Genomic DNA, 22,345 nt, shown 5'->3' with positions numbered 1-22,345 from the left:
CAGCGCTCGCACTGCTCAGCCAGCTGGCACCACCGCCAGTCCAGAGTCCTGGCAGGGGGGGATCTGCAGGCCCTGGTAAAATTTCAGCTCAACATACCTGAACTTCCCATTGTGATTTCTTTCATAGTTTCCTGTTCCTGGCTGGTGCACATTTCAGGACTTCTGGCGTTTCAGGCTAGAACTGTGTATCCTTGATTCTTGCTGAGGCAAGGTAACTAAAGGAGTGCTTAATTATTCCAGATGGACAATAGAGAACAGCACATTTATGCCTCATGCAAAACGAATAAACAGAACGGAATGAAAAACACTTCTTTGCCAATCATGGTCTAGACTTGAAATTTGGCACTGCAATACTTACAAACAAATGTAAATACTTTAATCTCACACTTCAGAAAAAAATTAAATAGATCTGTCTTGTAAGCACCTTTAGTTTTAATTATTTAAGATCAATACTAACCTAAGTGCCTCTGCCCCTGACATGCATCTCCTCTCCAGGGTCACAGACCTTTCTTACTCTGAAATCACTGGCTTTCTCCACAAATACTGCTAACCAGTTTCCTCAGTATCATATGCATAAGGGCTATAAACTAATGAGCAGATCTAGGTTATGTAGAAAAAGTGTAGAAAGGAAACAAATGTTGAACGTCACATTTACATTAACTTCTCACAGTTCAAATGGCAATTTATACACAACATAGTATGAATCATGCAGTAAGAAAAGGAGGAATCTCCAGTTTCTTTGATTTATTTGTCATATGGTTGACTGATGTCAGTATCAGTGGCTAAAAAAAAAGTTTAGACATCCAAAAGAAAGGAGAAGAGAGAGGAGGAAAAGGTCTAGCTTTCCACAAAATCCATTTCTTTTAAGATGATGAGCTCAAACCAAACCAGATCAAAGGCTGAGGACGAGCAGGTTCTTCTGTTCCTTCCGTGCTTGTCTCGTGGTCTGGCGCCAGTTGGGAATCAAGGGTATGGGACGGGTGGATGCGTTTTGTCTCTCTATATATGTATGTATGTAGGTATTAAAATATAGGTACATACATACACATATATGCAAACAGAGACAGTCTTCCTAAAAAAATGCTCTTTGCAGTCCAGAGGCAGCAGAGTCACTGTGAAGGAAGAGCTGGGCAACATATGGCTGTAGAGTCTGCACTGGAAAAGTCACTGGCTAAACACACGCCGGCTGTTAGTTTTCTTTATTTTCATGAGGCGAAATAGGAGCTCTGCATAGAGTACAGCCTGTCAATGGGGTTTCCTACTCTAGCCTGCATGGAGTTAACTTCGGAAGAGGCAAGAAAACAGTCGCTCAAGCTAGTTAAAGAGGTATCACTGTCGATATCATGAAAAATGGAGTCGTTTCCTGCAAATGAAATGTACACGTTAGGCTGGATGCTGCGCAGCCGGGGGAGGACACAGCACACACGGGTGGATGCTCACGTGCTGCGAGCTGCAGTGAGCGGGAACACTCCTGCTCCTGTGCTCACATGTTAACACGCTTTGGCTACGAGGGTCTGACCTACAAGGAGGAGGGCTTGAAATCAACCCACGGGGTCAGCCGGCAGCAATGCGCCCAAACCTGTCCGGGTTTAATTTCAATTTCAATTTCAGTCAGCAGCACAAAACAGAGTCTTGGCTGGCAACAGGAGCAGGCGGTGCTGGGGAGGAGCAGGGCCCCAGCTTCTCCATGGGCTCCAGCACTCATGGGAGCACCAGGACTGTCCAGAAAGGTGGAACCAGGGCGCCCACGACAGGGAGGCATGGTCTAAGAGCCATAACCATACTGATCTTCATATACACACAAGGCAAAATTCTACCAGTGTGACAGGACCCAGGAAGGGACCTTGTTTCCCTGGCCTCAAGTGAGCTACAGTTGTAAAAATGCTCTCCTTTCAGAAAATTCCACTTTTTTAGGGCTGGTCTGAAACAGCACCTTGTACTTCCCTTAGCAACTAAGATTTCAGCTTACTTCAACACTGAAGGTACCAGAAAAAGCTCTAGCTCAAGTCCTGGGGGCTCTGCAAAAGTGTTAGTCTGGTTCTTTTTCCTCACACTCATTCAAAAGGGCTTTGTGCCATCCTCTGCCCCCCTTTTGGAGCACAGAATCTACTTCCCAACGAGTTTCACTCAGAAAGCCAAGCAAACCAACAAAATCACAAGCCACCTACTGCTCGAGGGCACTTCATATGTCCTCAGCTCCTTACAGGACCTCCCAAACTTCCTGGTGCGCACCATGGACTTGTCTCAGTGGCAAAAGTAATGACACAGACCCAAAGCAGATTTCCTGTTGGCCTGAGCACGCTGTGCTCGGGACAGTGATGCGCGTGTGAGCCTCTACAGTGAAGTGCTCCTGGTCAGCAGAAAGGAGTCTGAAACAGGCCCTTGTGGGCTACCGCAAGGCCGAGAACCACAGTCTGAGAAATCCTCGACATTCTTTTTAAATGCCACACTGCAATTGTCCAGAGCCAATAATTGAGCATTTAGTGCTTGTAATGCGTTTGATGTGGGGTCAAGCAATGGTGAGAGCAAACCGTCATCTTGATTTGGGACAGAGAATAAAACTATGCAGGAGAAATGTCCTGTGGTAACCCATCTCTTAGTAGCTCAAGAACTGTTCTTTAACAAATCCACGCATCCAATCTGAGTGGTCTTACAGGGCTGCTTATTCATTTTGTAATGAATAGATTACTTCTCTTTATTGAAGGCACTTTTTCCTCAAAGCTTCTAAGAAAAAAGGAAAAATTTGTGAGGGAGCTAGAATTTGGTACTGTTTATTTTTCAGTGTCTTGGACAGTGGTTTAAAAAAGTGGAGCTTGGAGAGGTGATGTTGCTTGCTTATCGTTTATCAGAATCATACTGCGAAATAGTTCTGAAAGGTGTCCAGAGCTTGAAATGAGCTCTGTTCTACCCCCGTATATGTACAAGAAAATACACACATAAAACTGACTGGTACAAATTCCCTGGTACAAATCCCAGAAAAAATACTCTAAAAGCCAATAAAGCTGCTGCCCCTGCGGTGTGTGATCCAGCACACGGACCCAGCTACTTGGGATGTGGCAGAATGAGGCATGCCTTACCATAGGGGTTCATGTGGTCGCCTGGCATTTGTGGAGGGGTAAGACCCTGCTGAAATGGGTCTGTGCCATAACTGCTTTGCTCCATTGCTACAATCTGCTGCTGTGGTGGTGCAAGTGGTGTGTAAGATGTCATCATCCCTTCCATTCGGTTGGACATTACTTCTGCAAAGCAAAGAGGAGGAACAGTTACTGCTGGGGAACAGGGAGCAGGGCAGAATCAGTGGCAACAATGAACCCTAGCAAATGCAGTCAGGGGTATCCTGTCAGTCAGAGAAACTTTCCAAATTTTGCCTGAGCGTAGAGCCCTGAGCAATAAGCTGAAAGACTTGTAATTTCTACATAATTTCCGGAGCTCCTAGGTCCTGGACCTTATCCTCCCAAAGTCCATATACTCTATCTGACAGAGCCCAGTTATTCTCTAACTTCTGCTGGTCCCAGTTTTTCTGCTCTGGGTAAAGTTGAGGATTCAAGGCTGCAAGGTTTTAGGAGGTGGAGATACTCAAGAGTACCCTCAGAGCAGCAAAGCAAGTTCCAGTGCCTGTGTGCAGTGCCTGCCCCTGGGCCCAGACACCTGGGGGCACAGGAGGGGCTCTCCAAGCTTTGGCTGGGGCAGTAATGCTGATTCCCAGTGCCTGTGCAGATTCCCAGCTGAGCACTGCCCCCCTTACTGCAGAAGAAAACAAACTGAAGGATCTGTCTGGAGCAAGCCTCCTGGAGATTTCCTCCAGTGCAGACACCTCCATGTGGCACATTTCTACCAGAAACGAGATAACAGCTTCTTCATGAGCACCTCTGGGGTCTGATCCCACCAGGAGAACTTGGGGTAACCTGGCCCACATGGGCACTCAAGCACCCCTTTGTGCCCTTCCACTGCTGATGGCACATGTCACCACAGCCCTGCATGCACCCTGGATCGCTGGGCTGAAGTGTCATGTGGGAATGGCACTTGCAGACAACTGCAGATTCTTTCTCTCTCACTTTGCTTTTTCACAAATCCCCTACCTTGCCCTAGTCGCTGCGAGTTCTGTTGCTCCTGCTGCTGTTGGTGCCTTCGTGCTAGCTTTTTCATCTGAAAAAAAAGCAGAAGAACAGAACAATCTCATAGCTCCAAATGCAACAATTTTGTTTCCTTACAAAACTCTCTGCAAACATCTTATCAGTTAACACAGACCATCTACACTTATGCACACACTGTTGTGGGTTCAGTTTCAATTCTAAGCTTAAACACTTCAGTTTCCAGTGCAGATTTGCATGCAAAATTTACTCCCAACCCTGAGTTGTTTTGAGCATATGAATTTAATGTCTGTGTTTGGAAGTTGCCTTTCTAGCGGATGTAGAGCGCAGAGCAGGCAGAACACAGAGCTCAGCTATGGGACTTGTGCAGTGTGAGCTGCAGCCAGGGCAAGAGCCCATGGTGAGGCACAGCCTGCATTTGACTTTTGAGAATGTGACAAACAGCCTACCTTTGCTCTTTGGTTTTGAAACCAGACTTGGACGACTCGCACGCTGAGCCCTGTTTCAGCTGCCAATGTTTCTCTGACCTGCCGGAGGAAATGCTTAATGATGCAATTTTTCATAAGTTAAAAAAAAAACCAAACAAACCCAAAAAGCACTAATCAGTTTTGTTAGGAGGAATGTTTGTACTTACAACAAAAACTGCATGTATGGAATTACTTTTAAAAATTCATCATATTTTTGCATAGTGCTGTCAAGTTCTGCCCCTGATGGCGCTACCAGTTCTGTAACTACTGAACAAAGAGTCTGAGCTGCGGAAAATGACACTAAATTTTACCCATAAAAGACTTCTGTGCAAAAAGAGTGCTCTGCTTTCACCCCAGGAGAACTGCTATTGCCCCAGGAAGGGGCAGGGCTGACTTGGTCCCTGCTGGAGCACCTACCTTTCTGCAGGGCTTAGAAGATACTTCAAAGGATGCTTTGAACGCTCGTCTCTGCTGTGTAGTGAGTATTGTCCTTGGTCGTTTGGGTCTTCTTGGGTCCTTCCCATCATCACTTCCTTTTCCTTGGGTTACTTGGCCTTTGGTGGGCTTAACATCTCCATCTTCATCATCACTTTTGACTGGTGAAAAAAGGATATATAATTGCACTTGTTCCACCAAGAAAACAGGATGTTTGAGAACTGCTCTTCAGTCAACAGGTTCAACTATTGTCCCATGGTTATTTGAATACCTAAAGCAGCTGTGGGCAGGAAGAGACTATCTTAGATCTGTGTGCTCTGCCTAAATCAAATGCCACAAAAGCATTAAAATGTTTTCAATTTTTGATTGAGGACATGGGACTGATCAGGGGATGGAAACTCAGAAAATGGTTCAGCATTTCCAGGAATTGGGCACAGAGACACTTTGTGCCTTTCCAGCACCTCTTGGTCCCATGTGCTCACCTGCCTCAATCTCAGCACCAGATAAACACCTTTACCTTCACGGCTGAACTCCAGCTTCTCCTGAAGCATTATCTGCAGACAAATACTGCTGCCTGCACTGCTACGGCAGCAAAACAGCATAAAGCAAGTATCACACGAGTGTCTCAAAGCCCATCTAACTGAATATTGTACAAATTCCAGTTATTGAATACTGTTTTGAATATTTTGAAGCTCCAGCAATAATATTAAATATAATCTTTGTCATCTCATTTCTACTTCCCACAGAAAACATCAGTAAACTTCCTCTGTGCATTAAAATGTGTCTGTATGTACAAGCACAAACTTCTCTTTTTCAGTTAATGCATACAAGTATCTATGTGCTTGTGTAGACCAAAGAGATTCTTTGTATTTTTTATAATTAAATTCTGAATACTCATACAATCTGGTGATATTGCAAGTGTTAGTATATTGTCCTGGGAAATCTCAAGCATAGTGGCAAAGGTTGATGTGTAAATACACATTTTGTTGAGAAAATCAACTTTTCAACTCAGCATATTTCATTTGACCAGACTACTGATTTTTCTTCCAGAAAAAATCTATCACATTATTACAGGAACTTCAACATGAAGAAGAACATGAAATTTTTTATATACTGAAAGACTACATTTGGGGAATCAACAAATTAGACTTTAATTCATTTTAGAGTCTGATTATTATGCACCTAGCAGTCTAATTACCTTTTACTTTAATAAGCATCTTTGGCCTAATGATTAAAGGGAAGTTCAGTCATTTTAATAACCATGACATTATTAACTTTCCAGCATGCCATTTCTAAGGAAAGGTTTGGGAGGATTAATACTGCTCATTGGAGAGTTACTTTTGTGTCCAGTGGATAAATATTTGATTGAAGCAGGACACATTCCCAGCCAGGGCTTTGCAGATTGTGTGCTCTCATGCAGACCCCTGGGAGATCAGTGTTTTCACTGTGTTAGACAATGGGAGACAAACAACTTGTTTAATTTGTCAGCTTGTTTTTCAGGTTTGGGTTTGACTAACAGAGAATAATGAGGGAAAAAAAGCATCTCCAGGACTAAGAAACTCCCCTTTGTGCCAAAGGGAAATGAAATTGAAACCAAGACTGGTTTGTGCTGCCGTGGTAGCTCCTCACTGCAGATCACAAGTGGGTCTGGAAGAGGAGCCCACCCTGCTCGGAGCTGGTGCCAAACAGCTGCCAGCAGTGGCTGTGTGAGTGAGGACAGCAGTGGGAAAGGTGCCTGTGACCATCCCCAGGTGGGGACAGCCTCCACCAGCCGGGCAAGGGGTGTGCTGGGCACGAGGCAGGTGCATAGTGGGTCACTGGAGCTGCTGGGGGCACGCTGTGCTGACAGCCAAGGAGGAAACTCACGAGCCTCAAGCACGTTCACCAGAAGCCCAGAGCCTGTAACTTGGGATTTAGTGAGCAGAGCACTCAAGGTCCTGCAAACGGAGCATGACAATAACTAAAACACTGCCCCAAGAGTGGCCCTGGTCCCACACAGAGACCTTTGTCTTGAGGTATTCCTGGTGAAGAAATACAAATTTTACCAATCTGGAGAATATGACTCTCAGATTAGAGATCAAGGATAATTTCTGCTACCAGTTAAAACAGAGTAACACATTTTCCCATAAACCAGAGACAAATATATAATTTGTACATGTAATGGAATGGTAACTGTTGATTTTCTTATATATTTTCTTGGGAAACAAGTGTGCGGTTATGATGGCCCAAAGACACATCTCAGTTACTTTCAGATTCTCTTCAGTACTTCTGTGTTGCACTTGCAATCTTTTTTAAAGGTACTATTTGTGATTGGCAGGGAGATTCCTCTTGAAAATCATATTACTGTTCTGCCCATTTTCCTACTTTAGTGCTGAAATTGTATGTGAAGAAGATCCCCTGAAAAATATGTTAAGTGGATTGAAGGATACCTATGGAGAACAGCATCCTGATACTTCACTTGAGTGAGACCTTGGGTAGCTGAAGTCAGTCTGATTCATGCTTTATGATCTTACAGAAAAACACATGGATGAAAGCAAAAAGATTTTGTCTCTTACTAAGCAGGAGGTTAAGGAAGGGAGTCAGGTTAGGGAAAGCAGACTGCCAGTAGGAATGTTTTCAGCTGTGCCTGCAAATTTGCATAGGTGGCACATGCACGTAGATGAAGGGGATGTGAAAATGGATGCACTTCCCTGCACAAAAGCTCTACAGACCCACGCAGCTTTTCCAGTCAGAGCAGGTGTGGGAAAAGCTCACCTGAGTCTGAGTCGTCTGGGCTGACCGAGCTCAACAAGTCTTTCTCTTTCTCATAGTCACTTTTGCAGAGCAGCTGCCCTTCCTTGAGGACAAACTCGTCCCCTTTCCTCAGCTGGCGCTCGCAGACGCAGCAGCAGAAGCAGCTCAGGTGGTACACGCACTCCAGGGCGCGCATCACGAACTCCGTCGGCGCGATCTTCTCCATGCAGCCGCTGCACTTGGCAGCAAACAGCCTGCGAGGGAGAGGCAGCACGGTCAAGGGGAGCATCAGATCACACCCTGCCTGGATCTAAACCCAGCCACGTCTGCACAGATCAGCCTGGCTCGTGCTTCTGCACACCGCAAGACTTAGAAATAGCATAGGCATGCAATTTTTTCAACTCTCAATTCCTTTGGTCTTGAGATTCCCTAAATCACCTTTCCTGGACAAAGCCCACTAAGATCTGTCCTTATCTCATTGGATTTTTCCTTTTCAAAATGATAAACAAAAGGGAGCTCCCGAAGTTGGAAAATTGCTTAAACACAAATGTATTTTAATTCACCTTTTAGAAGAAGGACCGGCTCATGCTTTGTTTTATGCAGGGTCTCTGGTTTCAGCACTTAAGCCCCATTCTGAACAGACTTTCCATTTTTGGTATTGTCTGTCTCTGAGGAGGCTGACATGAAAAGTTTGTGCTTTTGCTGAGGCAAAGTCAGCACGTGTGCATACACACATGATTGTACACATGCAATCAATAAAGAGAGGAGTGAAATAACACAGCATTTCTTTGGATGTTGAGTTATTCCAGAACAACCTGTCTCTGAAGGAAGTACTGTGCATTCTAAATAGTGTGAAACATCCTTTGGCAGAGATAGGGAGTGATACAATCTGTCAAATTACCAGTATAATCACAGACCCTAGAACACACACTGCATCCAGACTAGTTCTTATTAATGCTTTGGAAACCCTGTCTTTCATCCATCATTAATTTTCTAGGTTTAAGTTAGAATTATTTAGATTAATTTTATTTTGCTTTCCTAATGGCAACTGGGAATCTCCCTAAGTGAGATTTCAGAAAAGGGCTGCCTCAAATAAAGACGGATTGCTGTTACATCCCTGTGTCACATGGTGTGCTGGTGATTTGAAATTCAGCGTCTTTTATGGCAATACATCACAGTGCAAGGTGCATGAACATTTACATTTCAGCAAGGAAATGAACACCACTGCACCAGTGTGCTCACAGAAAGAAAAATTAGATTCTGCCTTTTAGCATGGGGTATACTGACTTTTTTCTGTCATCAAAATTATAATTTTTCACAAAAAAAGGCAATTCTCTGTGATTTTAGAAGGCTAAGGCTGTGGTAGTTATTAATTCCTCCACAGCCTCCATTTTGTCTGAGCTGAGAAGTGCAGGAAAATGGCAGTACGAGCCCTCAGCAAAGGGCTGGAGTCAGAGTGGGCAGGAGGGAAAAGCAAATGTCAATATGGTTGCACACAGCATCCAGAAAATGGCTGAGACGGGAACTGGGGTGTTCCCTGGCCGTACCTGGGAGTGACCACGCCAGGAGCCTGGCCGGCTCAGTGCACACCTTTGCACAACCACAACCTCAAAGTAACAGCTGTGCAAGGTGGACTAGTGGCTCTTCTTCAGATACGTAATGAATTAAACTGATCAAAAGGAAACTGATGCCACCCAGGACCCTGGGCACTGCCATGAACAGGATGGCTTAGTCCATACTCTCCGTTTGCTTTGTCCACAAGGTTTCCCTTAAAACGCTTTAGCCAGCAAATTCCTAAGCAGAAAATATTTTTATCTTTCCACAATTTTATATCTGAAAGGACTAACACACAAAGAGGGGAAGAAAAAAAAAAAGGTGCAGTACAATAGTTGTTTCTGTTTAAGTGCTTAAACCTATTTGACTCATTTAACCAAGCCTCTCTGTCCGAGGGGATGCCCTCAGGACGGGCACACCTGGAGACCTCAGGAGCGGCAGAGCTGGTGCGAAGGCTCTGTCCCCCCACACACCCGCACTCTCCCGTCCCCGCCGGCCGCGGGCAGGGACGGGCGGGCCCGAGGTGCCGCTGGCCCCGAGGTGCCGATGGCCCCGAGGTGCCGATGGCCCCGAGGTGCCGATGGCCCCGAGGTGCCGATGGCCCCGAGGTGCCGATGGCCCCGAGGTGCCGGTGTCCGGCCGCGGTGCCGGTGTCCGGCCGCGGTGCCGATGTCCGGCCGCGGTGCCGATGTCCGGCCGCGGTGCCGATGTCCGGCCGCGGTGCCGATGTCCGGCCGCGGTGCCGGTGTCCGGCCGCGGTGCCGGTGTCCGGCCGCGGTGCCGATGTCCCCGAGGTGCCGATGTCCGGCCGCGGTGCCGGTGTCCGGCCGCGGTGCCGATGGCCCCGAGGTGCCGATGGCCCCGCGGTGCCGATGGCCCCGAGGTGCCGATGTCCGGCCGCGGTGCCGGTGTCCGGCCGCGGTGCCGGTGTCCGGCCGCGGTGCCGGTGTCCGGCCGCACCGTGAGCGCGCCCGGCGGGCCGGGCACCGCGCGGCCGCGCTGGGGAACGCTCGCACACGGCTCCAGGAACCCCGGCCTGCCGCCCCAGGGCAGGTGCCCACCTGCCCTCTGCGGCCGGGGAGAACGCGGAGCCTTCCCCGGGAGGGCTCTGCCGCCGGTGAGCGGCGAGGCAGCGGGAGCCGCTGGGCGCTGCGCCCACCCGGCAGGGCTGGGATCGCTCCAGGGTGGGCTGCGGCTGCTTCCAGCTGTCTCCCAAGCAAACCGCACAATACGCCACCGTCCAGTGGCAGTGAAAACACAAATACAACACAGTTTACAGACAAATTCAAGAAGAAAAGCTCAGGAAAGCATAAATCCCCTGCGCCTTCCCTCGAACGGGGACATGAGGATAACCTCCTTGTCCCGTGAAGCCTGTTGTTTCCCTGACCTACACCTTTGCTGTCATACTGGCTTAGTGTTGGTGGTTTTTCTTTTTGTTCAAAATAAATATATCTAACGTGAATAGAAATATACTTTGTGTTATTTGCCGGCAACCGACTCTTCCTGTAAAGATGGTCCTTTTCCAACAGCGCTTCCCAAGGCAGCCTTTTAGCTATAACGAATTACACTGTCATCAGTGTAGATTAACTCATTCAAAATTGCCCTGACAATACTGCACGGACTTCATATCCTGAATTTAACTCTTGTCAAGAATATTCCCTCCCCCGTACACAGGTACTTTGTATTATAATATGCATTCACACAAATACACACACAGAGCAGCGTGTTGGGTTGAATTCTGAGATTATAAAATTTTCATTAAACCTATCTTATAGGGTGTTTATAGGTATTTTTTCAGCTTCCCAAGAGGAACACAAGGTTATGCACTCTTTTTGCACAAGGCAATCTCACAACAGGAAACTAATCTTGACAAATGACCAGACTTTGATAGCTGTGATCTAAACCACTGCTCGTTAGACTGTTCATTTTATAAACGAATGGTAATAAACCTGTTGGGAAGTGTAGGATAGCAGGAATACTTTACAGATCACCCCCTTACAGGTTTCAATCAAAGCCATAAATTTGAAGGGGAGCACACAGATATTCTGTGCTGAGACAAAGACTTTGTCCCACACCAACCACATTTAAAGCAATATTTTTTTTGCTTTCTATACCTTTTAGAAATAATTTGCGTAACTCTGGCTTTTTACTCCCATGGCTGATTATCTCCAGGTCTCTTAAGCTAATGTCAAACCTCAAAATCCTTGGATGTGTTAAAGTATGTGGAGAGTGGAAATCAAATGCCTTTATTAGAAGCCGCAGGAAATCTCCGACTCCTAAGCACAACGAAAACATTCCAGAGAAAATCGTTCAAAGAGGACAAAGAAGAAAAGCAGAACAAGAAAACCTTGTTTTGAATCAATGATTGCGGAGTTTTATAAATAAATTCTGTTGCCTGGACAATTTTGAAAGACAACTCAATAGGTTTAGGAGTTTTTAAGTGTGTTTGCCTGTATGCCTGGAACACTTGGGAGACTCAGCCAAGCTAAAGCTCAGAACAATGGCCTGTCTGTCCATCAGAGTATTTACAATAAATGCTGTGAAGCAACTTTACAGTACTAGATAATCAAAAAGTCTTTGCCAGCCAAAACTGTGTGAACTTAAATTAATTTTGCATATGTATCGGGGCAATGCAAATGCTAAGACATGTCCTGACTTTAACCAGTAGATGATAATATTCACCAGCGGAAGAGGCCATAAAGATTTTATTTGTTAGGATATCCCTGTGAAGGCAGGCTGAATCAGTAATCCTTAGAAACAACCACAGTTACATGATCCACTGTGCCTTCCTGCATGGCACAGCCATCTGGAGTGCAATACGGAGCCCTGATTTATTATATCCCGTGCGGTTATCTCACAGTAAGTTTGACCCTGCTTTGCTCCTGAGAATCTCAGCTCTGCTGTTTACTCTCCTGGTGCCCTGACAACCCACCCTTTACCTTTCTGTGGCTCAGCCAGGTCCTTCATTTCCTCCTGTCTGTGGGCAAATAGATTTTAATTGTTTTATTATAACTAATTTAATCTGTGCTGAGAGATGCCCGTGTGCAGTGTGAAATTTGCCATTCACATTAAGCGTGGTTCAAGAGGTTTGTTATACAGGACAAAGGTAGAAAAATCGACTAATTCAGTCAGGTTGTTTATTTACTGGGCCTCTGCCATGAAGCAGTGAATAGGAAGTTATTAAGCTGTGTGTGATGTATGCAAGAGGACAGATGCTGCTTCCTACCTACCAGAGACCTTCGGTCGTTTCCCTTTCTCTGTTATTCTGACATTACGCGTTGCAGCAACCACAGCAGATACCTGGCTTTTCTTTATTTAATAAACATTCAAAGGTAGGCGTCATGACTTTTGTAAGTTCTCTTGATACAGTCTCTACATGTGACATTTTTCCCTCTGCTGGGACATCCCTGCTGCCCTGCTCTGATACTGGAAGCTTGCTTCACACTCTTGTGCTATGAGACAGGGTAGAGCCAGAGTAAGATACAGCATGTTTTTCACACAACTGAGTCTTATTAAGAGAAGAGATTAAATTACTAATGAAAGATAGCTATTCCTTGCTCTTTGGGATAAATTTTGGTATTCTTTCTTTAGATGACATAGAATTGGAAAAACAGTATGTCTGGAGTTTTTCCAGCACAGGACTTGAATATTTTTTGTAGTGTCTTACAGTTCACTCAATTCAGAATACACAAAACATCCTGAATGCGGCAAGCAGAACTGGAATATTATAAATTTATTTTTTTAAACCCCCCACCCCCTTAAAAATGAAATAAACCATTTAACATATTTTCCCTGCAGACAAAATAATTACATAGTTTATTAAAGACAATTTCATAGCTGAAACTTTAGTATAAAAAAGATAATTACCTTTCATCGAGTTGTAATAAAATGTGCAAAATTTTAAAGTTTCTAGAAAAAAAAACTGTAATATTTAGAGAGAAACTAAAACAAAGAAACCCTTTTATTCTTCAGGTAGAACTGAAGAAAATATTTATTAACCCTCTATCCACAGGTGCTGTAGTATGAACACCAGCTACTGGGGAAAGCATGTATTAAATCTGCATTTCACAACGTAGATTTAGACTCACAAATTACATATTGCCTATCTTGGTAATGAATGACTTTTTCTTCATGTAAATATTTTACCTGTATCTCCGTGAGGAGTGTTGTACTCCCCTGCCAAGACAAGCTGATGGCTAAAATAACTACAGGGATCACAAATTATGCTGTGCCAACTCTTGCTGCGGAGCTGGTGGGACTTTGACCGCAGACAGGGTCAGAGCCACCAGCGCCCGTGGTCCTGTGCCCACCTCAAACCTGTGGGCACCAGCAGCTCCGGGGTGGGATGCTTAGACAAAAGCACAAAGACACACAGAATTTAAAGCTCAAAGCCTAATGCAACTTGCTCAAGTGGGACCAGAATGACCTAAATGGTTACACCTCCCTTAACTATAAAGTACAACATAAAATGCAAAGTGCAGAGCAGTTTCTCGCTTTGAGCAGAATGTGACACAATGAATTCTTCTCTTTGCTTAATTTTCATCCCCTAATTGACCACTTTGTTCAACTGTCTTCCATCACTGCCACGCTGTTCTATTTTATAGCATTTTTCCATACAACACTTTGATGGAAAAATTTATGAAGAATAGAATTATTGCTGTTAGAAGGGAATTAAAACAATTTTTCATTTACAAAGTCACTGATATTGCTCTACTGTGCTCCACCTTTGGGAATCCAATTGCTCTTCTCAGCTACTCCCATTCCTCTTTATAGCACAGCAATTGCACTGTACAGATTATGGCTGCAATTTTCTCCTAATCTTTTCTGTAGAACAGAAACTGTTATAAAAGTTAAGGGCACCAATTGAATTGATAAAGCTAGGGCTGCAATTAGGAAGACTTAATGAATTAACAAAATATGTGATTTTGTTAGAGTTATATTTCTAGGCAGTGCAAACATTTGTGAGATAAGGTTATTTTTGTCCATGAGTTTCAAAGAGGCTAAATGGGCTTCTGCTGCTGTGCTTTTTGCATTCCCCAAATCACACTGATGGGCTGTAAAAACATTGTATTTCTCAGGGCATTTGTGCTTCTGCCACAGCTCTACCTAGCTGGGGGGGGGGGGTGGTCACCAAAACAAAATGGGCAGGTTTTTTTTTTTTTTCTTTGGATTTTTATTCAGCTATTTACAGAAATTAAATTAAATCCACCTCCATCTTCTCCCTTTGCGCCCTCGCCAGGATCCAGTGGGTGAAGTGGCCTGTGGAGGGGCCTGAGGAACAGCTGGGATGCTGGCTCCAGTCTCTGCTCTGACAGACATCTTATCCTGCTTGTTCACTAAATGGCACACTGAATTTACATCACCAACAACACAGGGAAAATCTTCTAATGCAATTTTTATATGAGATTTCACCCTAAAGGCCCCATAAGCAGGGAAATTGTACTGTTGTGATTCACTGGCCTGGTCTTCCCTTTTACAGAAAAAAATAATTGTGTCAAAGCAATTCAAATGTAATTTCTAAGTTATTTCTTGGCTGGCAAGCATGACTTAGGGAAAGAATTTACACAAGGCTTTCCTCACAACTAAGAGCATTGAGAGGAAGAAATGTTACTTGCCAGTATAAAACAAAATCACTTCCTGTGCCTGCTGCAGTGATGCTGCTGGAGAGCTTGTGCCCAAACTCATCAGCACAGCCAATTTAGCAACTGATTTGCAAGGGAAAGATACCTTAGTCCTGTGGTGTTAATGTCTTTGCAGTGGGGGGTCTATTGCCAGCTTCTCCAAACTCATCAACACAATCTATTATTAATACCCAGAAAGGCTTTATAGTATCTTTATAGCACAAGGCAATGAAAGCTCTGTGGTGTAATCTGTTATCTATATTGCAAAAACATGTGAAATAAAACAAAACATAGACACTTCATAAACAAAATGTTTCATCTATTATATCTCTCTGCCTCCCCTGTATATAAAGCAGTGGGGTGCAGGAAAGGCATTCAGAGAGATTTGCTGTTAGATGTAGCACCGGCTCCTTTTAAAATTCTATTTGTATTGCGACAAATTTTACACTGAATGAAAATTTATGCTTCTTTCACTGAGATAGGAATATTCGAATATTTGCAAAATCAGGCTGTGTTCTGTCAGTAGAGCAAAGGGGGTTAGGTGCAAAACACAGCTTCTGGACTCCTGCAGGAAAGCTCTTTGACAAAGGGATGAGCTGGCTGAGCTGAAGTGAGGAGTCAGCTGCAGCACAGCCTGGGCAGGGCCAGGTGGAGGTGTCAGGGCATTGCCATGGCATGAGCTAAGGAATTTGTCTCCAGTAAGCAGCAGCAAAACCAAGTGCCCACTGGAGGCAGTTATTTCTCTGGAAAGAACAGAATTTGAGCAAAGTTGGATCTTTTCTTCTACTACTGATAAGCATGACAAGATTTAATATGAAAAGTCCAGAATTACCCTACTTTTAGTCCCTAGGAACAGACACAGTTAGAGACATCATTTAACAACAAATAAATAAATACACAGTTTAAATCCCAAGAAGGACAGATGGTGGCAAAGGTGGAACTGAGAGGGAAGCATGAAGCAGTTTTGTGTACTTGGTGCATGCATGTTTGCAATACAGTAAGAACAAAAAAAGAGTCCTCAACACAGGGCTGTGTCTTACTTCCCAGATGCCTTTTTATGTTCTTTGCCGGTTGAAAATAAATTGTTCTTTTGTAGTATTTGTCTTTTCAGTCCAACTGTCAGCTATTATTTTTCTATTTCCTCTTTTTGTCACTTTGCATTATTTTTGGTGCTGTAATTCCCATTTGTTCCCACTCCTATCTTCCTGTCTCCCATTGTTCCATTTTTTAATCCCCAGTTTTACTCTTCTTTGGCTCTTTTTTGGCCCATTCTCAGTAGGGTTTGAGAGAATACCCAGGCGTGACTCCCTGCTATAGCAACCACACCTCCCCAGGAAAGCCACAACAATCTCTTCGGGAGGAGGAAAGTCTTTCACAATCTGGCAGCAAAAGTAAATCCTTCTTCAAGGAACAAGAAGGATTAGCAGGGAGCAGTGGGCTGCAGACTTAACCCTACCCTTCATTTCTTTAAAGCACCAGTCACTCAGAACCCTGCTGTGATGTACAATTAAACAGAACCCAAAAAAATCCTGAATGACACAAGAGCAGGATTGTGTAAAGGTTTAATTCCACTTTAATACCTTTCCAAGTTCAGAACTCAAAGATAGCAATTTAACCCAAGAATTCCCATCCGAGCATGAAAAGTTGCTGCTTATCTTACAAAAGTTCCAGCTATATTCTGCTCTAAATCGTGCTCTTTTAGGCTGACCCTTAATGGATGAAATTTTTCTCCCCCAATCATCTCACATGGTTTCTCTTTATAGTCCTTCTATCACAAACTTTGTTCTTCTGATAAAAACAAGAGACTCTTACCAGAAGCACAGAGCTTTGTAAAAAGGACCACTGAAAAAGGAACACTAAAAAACACCAACACCAACCCCCAAAACTCAGGTAACTAAAGGTGTCTGCCACAATGCCTAAGAGTGGTAATTTATTCTTGTAACATGAAGTGACTCTTACTAAGCTTATGCCAATTACTTACTATTAATATTAGGATGGAAAATAAATACTCCTCTTAATACGGTGTTTTTCGAAGACTTGAAACATCTGATTCATCTTTTTTAAATTAAAGAACAGACGAGCCTGGTTGTCCTAGTACGGATGACTACTAAAGTTGCTCTATAAAATGAATTTTTAAGATTAGACACAGAACTATGAAAACCTCCTGGCTTCCGTAAGGCCAAATATGGTTGACAGACTAAGTCAGACTGAGTCCTAAGACTCAGCTATCAGCATCTGTGTTTGTATTCAGGCTTTAGTAAACTAGATGCTCTAAAGCCATACAAAGAGATTTATCAGCAAGCAGGGCCCTACAGCAGGCCCAGGCCCTCCTCCTGCCTCAAACGTCTGCACAGGTTTTAAGTTATTCCAGCAGTCAAACATTTATAACACAGGACACTTCCACATGTGTGAAAATGAAATCCCATTAGACACCAACAACATTATTAGGCATGCAAAGAGGATTATTCCTTTAAGCTCACAAGACTGAAAGGTTTGTCTAAACATTTTATTAACTTTTTCAGATTTTTTTTTTTAATTAAATGAAAAGTTGTAAGTAGGTCAAAGCTGAAATACTTAAATACTACTTAACTTTTGGTTAAGTATATGTATATATACTATACACAGAGAGAGAGAGAAAAAATAGAGATGCCTGCTAGAGAAAAAGTGTACAAAATCCTCTCACATCTTATCGGCACATTCCTTTCTTTCAGCAAGAAAATTTGTATGGCTTGGAATTGTTCTATAAAAGCGCCAAAATGTTACATGGTATTGCTCGGGGCTCCATATATGTTTCCAAAGATGAGATGCCTAGCTGAATATCTGGTTGAAAAGAAATCCTGCTCTGATTGCACTGTCCTTTTTACAGATCTGACAAAGCCCTTTTTTTCAAAACACAATATTTGCTGAAATGCATTGAAGTTCGCTCATCAAGAGCTCTGCTGTTCTTAAGATCATCTGTTAAAGAAAAACAAAAGGGAGTAGAAGCTGTGTCAGCTTTTGCTTCAAGTAAGTGAGATGCAAAACTCCTTAGGGAGCATCAGGAACAGGACTGGGTCCTCATTCACAGGGAAGATGACTTTAGAACCATCAACTCCATCAGCAGTTTGGTCCTACATTTTGGCATTTAAGGGTTGTTGACAGTATCTCGATTTGTTATTGGAAGGAAAACAATTCTCTCTGTGGCTCTCACACCAGCACACGTCCCAGGGCACACAGCAGCCCTGGACACGGGAGGCAGCACACGCCTGTCCGCGCTGGTCACAAGGCACAGCCCGGTTTGTCACCGACAGGCAGGGCTGACCTACACATTGGTCTTGTCACCTCACTTACAATAGGCGTTAAAATATTTAAGATTTGCTTCTAGCGCTGCATGGAGCAGGCAGGAAATGTAGAAGCTTGGGTGTACAAGTTAATGAAATATGGTTGGGTGAACATAAGCTCTTAATTTAGACAATAACAGTTACCGCCACAGTGTCTTTGTGTCCGCTTTATGAAAGTCATAAACTCTGCAAAGAAAAGCAGGAGCTATTTCACCCTGATGGTCTTTGACTCCCTCTCACTACCTGCTGGCACAGTTAGAAAGTATCAACTGCCTTTGAACAGATTAGGACCAAGTTAAAGTGTGACAACATCTTAAGCTTTCTCCGCATGTTGCCAATGATTTCCAACTAAAGATGTTACCCTCATCACTTCTGCCACAATGATAAGAATCTATAGCCGGCTCACTTGAGGAGATAAAGGCAGTTTAGCAGGAAGTATAAAGTACTCCAACTTGCTAAGCTAAGTGGCTGGCTGTCCCAAACTAGCTGAATTTTTCCTCTACAAAGCACAAAATCCTTATCATTAGGGACTTAAGCTGCTTTTTATTTTGAGACAAAAAGAATACTGTTTATTGGCATCCAACTCAAACCAGCTGTAAACAGTTGCTTTGATGAAGAAGCAGCTACAACTTCAGTGTGCCCGAAGGCACAAACCCACCGAATGCCAATCATTAAAGGAAGAATGTAAGGTGTATATAGGGTCAAAAGAAGGCCAAGGGACATTTGCAACCTCAGGGATCTTGGATAGCTCACTTTGCCTTTAGAACCGGTAGAGGAATTGAAGCTGTTCTGCTGTGTGACCTCTATCTCCAGAAGCAGCTCTGGGCTGGGCTCAGGGTTTACCCGGAGGAGCAGCAGACCTGCAGTGTAAAGCTTTTCTCCCCAGCACGACTGGGGGAGCTAGGTGATGAACTTTGATTTGACAGAGCCTGAATGGCTCCGGGTTGCTGTACCCCATGGCACCATGCAGGAGACACGCAGAAGGCTCTGGCAGCAGGAGTCCTGCCAGTGTCCATAGACGTGTGAATCACTGACGTGCAGGTAATTTTAATTCCTCTTGTAACTTCTTTCATCTAGAAACACTTTACTGGTTGCAACATCTATTTAAATTAAGACGCCCCATCAACAATTTTGGAGTCACAGCCAAAATGATGTGGACCCGCTCCGGGCAGCCAGGGGATGGGCTGGCATCTGCTGCTGGCCCTCCTGCCATCCTTCCTCCTCCTCACCCCTCTGCCTAGTAGATACTGATGTCTCTCAGTTGTTCCAGGCTTCCTCCCACTCCCCATCCCTGGCACGGCACCAAATCTTTCCCAGAAAGAGCAGCAGCACAAGGGTTTCAGCATGGAATGGCAGTGCTGGCTGGTGGGCACGGGGTTATGGGATCAGAGTGGCTTTTCAGTGGGAATTCAAATGCCGAGTGAACTCAGCTACAAGGCTGCACATGCAAACCAGCTCTCACTTGTGCCACATGAGCTGGGATGTTTAATAGGAGCATGTTGTTTCTGTACAAGGCCCTGGTGGCCCCAGAGTTGTGGATCCTCCAGGTACAGGCTCAGCAGCTCCTCCTCCTCCCAATGCTGAGAGGATACACACCAGCATTACCAGTTCCTCTGGCAGAAACAGGGTGCATCTCCCTGCCCACATCCTCACAGACACCACAAACAGATACCTTGGTTTGGGGGATTCAGTTCAAAGTTGCTGCCCGGGTTTGGAGCTCTCTCCCAGGCTCCTGCCAACCTGGCAGCCTCCCCCTGGCCAGATCTGCGCCCGGCACCCCGCACTCCTGCTGCCCCCTGGCACCCCAGGAGCCAGGCTGTCCCCGCTGCCCCTGGCACCCCGGGAGCCAGGCTGTCCCTGCTGCCCCCAGCCACCCCAGGAGCCAGGCTGTCCTGCTGCAAAGCCACCCCGGGAGCCAGGCTGTCCCCGCTGCCCCCAGACAAAGCCACCCCAGGAGCCAGGCTGTCCCTGCTGCCCCCAGGCACAGCCACCCCGGCACCCCGCACTCCTGCTGCCCCCTGGCACCCCAGGAGCCAGGCTGTCCCTGCTGCCCCCCAGCACAGCCACCCCAGGAGCCAGGCTGTCCCTGCTGCCCCCCAGCACAGCCACCCCGGGAGCCAGGCTGTCCCCGCTGCCCCTGGCACAGCCACCCCGGGAGCCAGGCTGTCCCTGCTGCCCCCTGGCACAGCCACCCCGGGAGCCAGGCTGTCCCTGCTGGTTGCCCCCACCTCCTCACCCACCACATCTGGGCAACATCTCCATCCGTGCTGGTCCCTAACTGGCATCAGCTCCCAACATCCATGCAATGCAGCAGCTCCTCCCAAGTACTCCAATATAACTGGAATTGCAGGTATTATTTTGGGCTCACATGACAGGCAAAAGGCAGTAGAATGTTTGCAGTGCTGTTAGATTATACAACATTACATACAAAACACAAAAAGAATAACTCTTTCTAATTTATTCTGTTAAGAAATTTTCCTAGATAAAACCCCAGATTTTTTTTTAAGAGACAGTGGTTCATCTTTATTGTCACATTGATATCTTTATAAACTTACTCTAGTGGTCTACAGGAAAAGCAAACCAGACAGCTCTGTATTTATAGGCATATTTTAAAAGTCTCTTATATTTAACAACTGCATTTAGCTGTGTTAACTGTGAGTTGCAGTAATAAAGGCTCTGCACACTTTGATGCTAAATTAAAAAAAGTTCTGCTGTTCAATAATACATAGCTGCTGTTTTTTTCATTACTCTTTAATATCATTTCCATTTAGTTTATAAATAATTGTAGCTAGCTAATGAAACGAAATAAAACCTGCCTCCAACCCATTCCCTAGAGCAAACTAAACTCCTCTTTTTAAAGCTTCTTAATCACCGCCCAGTTCTTACAAAATTAGCATAGTAATGGGCTTTAAATTGAGCCTCTTTGTTTTTTAATTAAGCTCCCAGCAGGTAAAAATAAAACAGATTATTGAAGAATATGCCAACCCTAATAGCCTGCAACTCTTTTGACAATTAAAAAGATCCCATGTTAACCCTTTTGAGGAACCCTGCATGCTAATTAGTCACTCTGAGGCCCAAATCCATCAACATTCCAGCCAGACACCTTGTAAAGTTGAGATGGCTGGTCTGTGTCCATACCTGCCCCCTTCCCCGCAAAGGTGAGGAGCCCTCGGCCCCAGGCAGCTGTGTGCCAGGACAGGACAGGACAGGACAGGACAGGACAGGACAGGACAGGACAGGACAGGATGGCACTGGAGCCGCTGAGCTGCCAGCCCCGGCGCTGGGCAGTGCCACCGAGCTCCCAGCCGGGACAGGGCTCCCCGCTGCCCCACAGCTGCCCCCCAGAGCCCTTCCCACCCTGCCAGCTCCAGCAGCCCTTGGCAATGCCTCCCTGGAGCCTCTGCCTCGTGTTGGACAACAAAAGGAGCAGGGTGCCAGCAGAGCAGCCCCCAGCCCGGCCCCGGGGCTGGTTTGGAGTGTGCTCAGAGGCACCAGCGCCCCAAACATGCCAGACACACAACCACCGAGTTCTGCTTAGCAACACTGATCTGCCTCAGAGGCAAAGGTAAATCCTGAGCAGAACAAGGGGGTTAAGAAAGTGCAATGTTGGAGCCATGTCGTGGACAGCAGAGATTCTATGGGAAAATTTACTAGACACTGCTGGCAGCCTAGAAATAGGAATAGCACTATTCCTCCCTGGCAGTTCTGCGTCAAATATTTGGAAAGCTCTGTCAGAGTCCCACGTTTTATCTTCAGTGTCTGCTCTGAGCATCAGTGCAAAGTGCTGGCTGCCCTCCACTTGCATCCAGCCAGGATGATGAATCACCGCGGTTGGAAGTGTTGTGTCCATCCAGAAATGAAATAATCAGCATGAAAAGCCCATTCATTTCCACAGACACTGATCACTCTGCATCCTTCAGAGACTCCCAACAAATGGGGCTGAATGCCCTTGTGTACCCAGTAAGGCCCTGCCACGTCCCAGCAGCTGCAGGAACTACTGCCAGCTCCTGCTTTATATTTTACCTTATGGTGCAAGGGTCACCGTGGCGGAGTTAGGTGCCCACAGAGAATGGGATCAGATTTAAGGGCAGACTCCAGCCATCAATATATGCTGCCTTCCTTCA

The 22,345-nt window shown here is 45.3% G+C and overlaps 1 protein-coding gene across 3 annotated transcripts in view; it reads right to left on the bottom strand.

The window, feature by feature from the left end:
• Positions 1-1,205: 1,205 nt before the first annotated feature.
• Positions 1,206-22,345, bottom strand: part of LMX1B (LIM homeobox transcription factor 1 beta) — a gene marked incomplete at both ends in the record, with an annotated part of 82,977 nt that continues 61,837 nt past the window's right edge. Inside the window, 6 exons of one of the 3 annotated variants that reach the window (XM_084219717.1) lie at positions 1,206-1,363; positions 3,099-3,239; positions 4,056-4,146; positions 4,541-4,618; positions 4,976-5,154; positions 7,748-7,980. In XM_084219717.1, coding sequence (XP_084075843.1) covers positions 1,206-1,363; positions 3,099-3,239; positions 4,056-4,146; positions 4,541-4,618; positions 4,976-5,154; positions 7,748-7,980 — 880 coding nt within the window. Of the gene's footprint in view, positions 1,364-3,077; positions 3,240-4,055; positions 4,147-4,540; positions 4,619-4,975; positions 5,155-7,747; positions 7,981-22,345 lie in introns of all 3 variants that reach the window. The other 2 variants (XM_084219718.1, XM_084219719.1) reach the window with 2 other exon arrangements.

Source organism: Fringilla coelebs, assembly GCF_963513975.1.
Source record: "Fringilla coelebs genome assembly, chromosome: 21".
NCBI classification, from domain to species: Eukaryota; Metazoa; Chordata; class Aves; order Passeriformes; family Fringillidae; genus Fringilla; species Fringilla coelebs.
This window is presented reverse-complemented; position numbering and strand designations above follow the sequence as displayed.